General features: G+C 38.7%; 1 protein-coding gene across 1 annotated transcript in view; it reads left to right on the top strand.

The window, feature by feature from the left end:
• The window catches only part of LOC137972149 (uncharacterized), a 67,162-nt gene that overhangs the window by 18,510 nt on the left and 42,652 nt on the right, over window positions 1-6,000 (top strand). Inside the window, exons 4-5 of the mRNA XM_068818987.1 lie at window positions 1,663-1,782; window positions 2,489-3,037. Coding sequence (XP_068675088.1) covers window positions 1,663-1,782; window positions 2,489-3,037 — 669 coding nt within the window. The remainder of the gene's footprint in view (window positions 1-1,662; window positions 1,783-2,488; window positions 3,038-6,000) is intronic.

The following is a 6,000-nucleotide window of genomic DNA, read 5'->3' as shown; positions in this document are numbered from 1 at the left end:
AATTGTACTGAATATTTGCTGTACTCTTATCCCTTAAAGAGTGTGTTATGTATTTTATTGTAGTTATAAAAGCATTTTTTCAAAAGGTCTAGATAGCAGCAACAATATAGATAGTCGTATAAAAATAACAACTTTTTTTAATTTTCCAGACATGTTTCGACGGTACATCCGTCATCTTCAGTGTTACATATTTTGAAATCGCAGTTGAATTTAAAGGGCGCGCGATCTTACAAACTTCGTTACATTGCGTTGTCAATATTGCGTATTAAATCAAAACAGAACAAAACAAAAATTTTTAAATGAGTGACGCTTAGTTCGTTACAGGGAGAGAGCCAGGTTAATGTGTTTCACCTGCTGGTTGAGATCGGGCTTCTCCCATTTTATATACATGGATTCCTCAAGCTTCACTTGGTACTTAGTGGCTGCAGAGTCCAGGATCTCAAAGCAATTCGGTGTGCAGGATGCCTTACAAAACTCTGAACTCTGCAGATGTTTAAAAACGTTCGAAGATCTGTCTGAAAGTAAGTGCTTGCACACTCGTGTGGAGAAGTGTCGGCTGGTTTCACCAACATAACAAGCATTACAACTTGCACACGAAAATTTATAGACCACACGCGTGCGAAGCCCTACAGGGACAGCATCTTTCACATTAAAAAGATTCCTGACTTTGAAAGTAGTGAAGACTAACCTTAAATCAATAGGTTTACATAACCGATTAGCAAGTTTGCGTTTAATGAAAACCTTGATTGATAGAACTTTTAAGATAAACAACACTTGGATGGGGTTCCATACTGACCTTCAAAAATTGTCTGTCATTTTGCGGAGGAATCTCTTCCCTGAGAACCTTATCAACAAATATATTTCTAAATATATTCAGACAGCAGTCAAGGGAGGGAAAAAATAGTCTCATTCAGGAATCGAGCCCCAGGAAACACCTAAGTTTTTCTTTAAAATCCCTTACGTTGGGCACTTCTCAGTCACGGCACAGAGGAGTATACGCAAACTTGCTAATCGGTTATGTAAACCTATTGATATAAGGTTAGTCTTCACTACTTTCAAAGTTAGGAATCTTTTTAATGCGAAAGATGCTGTCCCTGTAGGCCTTCGCACGCGTGTGGTCTATAAATTTTCGTGTGCAAGTTGTAATGCTTGTTATGTTGGTGAAACCAGCCGACACTTCTCCACACGAGTGCGCGAGCACTTACTTTCAGACAGATCTTCGAACGTTTTTAAACATCTGCAGAGTTCAGAGTTTTGTAAGGCATCCTGCACACCAGATTGCTTTGAGATCCTGGACTCTGCAGCCACTAAGTATCAAGTGAAGCTTAAGGAATCCATGTATATAAAATGGGAGAAGCCCGATCTCAACCAGCAGGTGAAACACATTAACCTGACTCTCTCCCTGTAAGGAACTAAGCGTCACTCATTTAAAAATTTTTGTTTTGTTCTGTTTTGATTTAATACGCAATATTGACAACGCAATGTAACGAAGTTTGTAAGATCGCGCGCGCTTTAAATTCAACGGCGATTTCAAAATATGTAACACTGAAGATGACGGATGTACCGTCGAAACATGTCTGGAAAATTAAAGAAAGTTATTATTTTTATGCGACTCTCTAAAAGCATTTTTCATTTTGTCAACCACGTTTTGTCCTCATTTAGCTCAGGGGCACCAAAGTCCAATTCATAGTTATGGTGGAGCACGGCCAAAGCAAAAAGCAGACAAATGTCCAGTGTCAACAGCAACCATAACACCAGATTCTCATGGACACACTGATCAAGGTAATAGCCTTGTTAAAGTGGTACATATACAACACTGTATGATCAAAAAAATCACTTCCTTTTCTTCTTCAGGTTTTGAAAGTGTGTTTGCTTAACACCTGCCTAGCAAAATTTTGAACTTTGATTTTTATCCAAACACTGTTTAATTTGGGTGTAAGTTTTAGATTTCACAGTCCCCCATTAATCACTTTCAAATCTACATGTAACTAACTGGACCTAAGAGGTTGGATCTACGGAAAAGTGGCATAAGTTACTCAATAGCTTAAAATTTCAATGAGTACATTAACACAGTTTATTATGTATGAAAGACATGAGTTTAAAATCTGAAAGCCCAAAACTCCCATGCTGCATATTAATTCATTTGTACATGTACAAATGCATTGCATTCGTAAACTAGTGACTGCTTGATATCAGTTTCTCCTCGATCCAGCTTCCTCAAGATTTTAAAGTTAGTAATGGCAGACCATTAAAATTAGAAAACTTCCAGTTAAAATACACAACCTTGTGTCGTTTTGAAATTAAGGCTAAAAACTTAATGGGTCTTACATGTAGTGTTGGGAGATCCAAAGGAAAAAAAAGATTTGATTTTTTGATCATAGTACCACTTTCAATGCAGGGCCAATTGAAGTCTGTACAGTATGGTTCGTTTACTGCATGGTCTCTGTCAAATGATGATACACTGTACATAATTTTGTGTCTGCCACAGAATATGGAGTACTTTTCCCTGACACTGGAAGTGGAAAACAGGCAATGGAAGGTGACTGTACCAGTCCACCATTCACTTGTGGAGATATCATTAGCGAGGATGTTAGTTCCTTTGAGGGTATTCACACTTCAAAGCAAAAGCAAAAGGCAGAAACAAGCAATCCTTTTTCAGGGAAGGGACCAGGTGCAAATGATAGTTCTTTTATAGATCCATACCATACCCAAGGATTGGAAAGTCATGGTCCGTTCGGCACTTCTGATCACAGTCTTGGTTTGGACTCTGCCAATTTTGGCCCAGGACCCCAACATAACATGCCTGTGCATAAAGTACACCAGATGGACAAGCTTCTTCAGCAACAAATTGGACACCTTATCCCGGGTCATTTCCCAACCAGTCATTCTCCTAAGCAACCAGAAAGCTATGACAAGGCTGGTTATTCGGTAGTGATCAGTAGTGGTGAACTTTGTCACTGCAGTGATGAGATGGGTATTGTCATGATGGAGAGTGGGACCCAGTTTTACATTGCAATTGCAAATAACAATAACTGTGGTGAGTTGCTAGAATTGATAGTAATGATTCCAAGTTCTAGTGAGGCCTAACAACATGTGAAGTTAGTGTTATGCTACTGAAGGACAACAACTAATGATTATCTAAATTAGGCTTGGGCCGAGCCATCTCACATACCCACAGCCTGCTCCCGCTCTGGCCTTGTAGCTCAGTCGGTAGAGCAACGGTAATCAAATCCAAAGGTCGTCAGAGTTTTTCTCTGTCATTGCGTTGGCCCAATTCCAATGCTAGGTTGATCTGTGATGGAATAATTGAATATAAAAAAAAACTTAACAGTAGTGTTAGGCCTCACTCGAACTTGGAATCATTACTATCAATGTGCTACTGAAGGACAACAATTAAACTAACGATTGCTATTATTGACTATATATAAATTATTGAAGTCTATTTCACAATCTGCGATGCAGTTGCCATCACAGGTTGCAATGTAATTGATTCCCTTTTAAAACTTTCCATTCAATTATTGTGATGATCTTTCTCCTGGAAAGTCATTTTAGTTATCAATCCATTCAGTTATCAATCTAGGAGACCTGATTTGCTCACTGCCGCTACTCATTTAGCGTTTTTTTATCAGTGGTTTAGAATGATCTTCTGACCAGCAACAAGTTGATCTGTTTGGCTCTTCTCACTTGACAAACAATGAAAACATTGAAATTTTCTTTTTCTTTTTCTAGTCGTTATAATACATGTAACTTAAAACCTTTTTTTGACCTACTTTGATGTATCTATCCGGTACTCGTGTTAATCTTTTATGTTGTAATTAGAGTTTAGATGTAAGTCCCCTGTGATGAGTTTACTTAGCTCTTGTGGCAAAAATGTAAGGTGAAAATGATTAAAATTTAAAAAAATTCATATTATTAATCTTTCACCATAATTTAAACTCTTGTATGACAATGAACTGGCAATTCCCCACCTCCTGTATTACATCTGTAAACCTTGAAAAAATATTGAAGCATAAAAAATTATAATCACCAGTTCAATCCTTTGCAACACGACTTCAGGACTGGGAGATTATGTTAGACTCAATTATTAGGTTTTATAAATGAAATTGTTAGCACCATGCACGACGGTCATCAAAAAGATGCTTTATTAATGGATTTTGGCAAGGCATTTGGTAAGTTTAGTCATGGGCTCCTTATTAGAAAGCTGAACCATTACTTTGTCTGCAGTTGTACCAATAAATAGATTGAAGGAGAATTTTCTGACTGTACGCAAGTTCTCTCTGGCCTTGCTTATTTCTTTTCTACATTAACAATCTACCAAAATCCTTAGTCTCCAATGTTAGGCTGTTCACAGACAACACTATTGTATGCCTGACTATTCATGCTTATAGCAATTGTCAAGTCCTCCAATGTGATGATAACCTTTTAGCTGTTAGGAAAAGAATGGATAATGGAATCCCACTGGGACAAGTGCAAGGCTGGGTGATACACTGCACGAAACCAATGCAGTGTCATTCTGTATTCTTTTAATTCTAGATTAAGATCACCAGAAGGCCATCAAAGAAAGCGGAGGCCACAGCCATCTTCAGGCACACACACTTGGTGAATCACATTGCAGCATAATCTTGGCAGAAACAAACCAACAACCCTACTAAGTGTAGTATCCGATTTATAGCTACCCTTCCCACCCACGTATGTATGATTGCGGACATGTGCAGTGGGGAAGATAATAAAAGGACATGGAACGATTTGTAGTTGATTTTAGTTAAATCTGGAAAGTATTATACACCAAGTCATTGGTAAAGTTTGGTCCCTGTAGTAGGTCATCTTTCAGGGAAGTTCCATCGAACTTAGCAGAACAATCAAAAATCACTCTTAATTTCTCTGCCTTCTTGTGTTTATAATACACTGTGATGATTTATATACATGTACCAGATATTGCCATCCTCTCTGTTGAGGTCAACAAGGGGAATTTTCTCAGCAAAGCTATCTTCTATCACACCCTCAAGCAAAGTAACACAGTCTTCTTGGAAATTTGAATCTGTCAAGAACTTATGTTTGTGATAAAGAGCTCTGCATTCTGCCAAGACCCTATTTTCTGCTACCTTGAGATACAGATTCTTCAGTGGAAGTGAGATCTGATAATGACCATCTTGGTCTTGCTTATCTGAATCATTTTTGATGTTCATGAATTTAAAATGATCTCTAGATACATTAATTTTAGCCCTAAATTGTCACCGAAAGATCTGTCAGCAAAGACGGTACAGGCTTCATACATATGATGAATTTCCATAGTCTTCATGAAGAGACTGGAGAATGAACATACTTCAACGTTTGTCCTGTGGGGTCCTAAATAGCCCAGCCAAGGTCAACTCCCCCATCATGTCTAGGCCTCCATCAAATACAGGTATAATTTCTCTGGGCTGACGGCCTTGAGAAACATAAACACCTATTAGCAATTCCACTTGAGTTTGGGTAGATGGACATAGCCACATAGATATGGCCATCATACATGTATTACATCTTCTTCTTTACGGATTTCATCTCTGGCAACTGCTGTGACTGGTCTGGCTTGCATCTCATGGAGAGACTTCTAAAATGGGACTTCTTCAGTTCTCCCCATTGTAGTCAATCCAAGTCTTGCTTTCTTGCCACTTATACATGTACCAAGATGGTCTAAAGGGCTGAGCAAGCAAAAAGTAGAGTTCAATTGGTTATCCACTGGAAGAATCAGCAATGTTTTCACAGAATTTTCCAAAGATGTAAGGTCACATTAGTGCTTGGTACCTGTCTGTCCAATGCCACCAGGTTTGACACTATCTTGGGATAGCAGCTTACTTTGCCTAAGAAGTGCTTCACTGGAACTTGCAACTTCGATCTCCAAATCGCTGTACGTACATCATTGTGGCATGCCGTCCACTACAGTAGCTGCAAGGTTTCTTCTTATAGCATCATTTAGACAGGTGACCACCTCTCAGGCAGGCGAAGCACAACCTCCTTTTC

This window comes from Montipora foliosa, chromosome 9 (genome assembly GCF_036669935.1).
Source record: "Montipora foliosa isolate CH-2021 chromosome 9, ASM3666993v2, whole genome shotgun sequence".
NCBI lineage: Eukaryota > Metazoa > Cnidaria > Anthozoa > Scleractinia > Acroporidae > Montipora > Montipora foliosa.
Note: the sequence above shows the minus strand (reverse complement) of the source record. Positions and strands in the feature narration are given on the sequence as shown.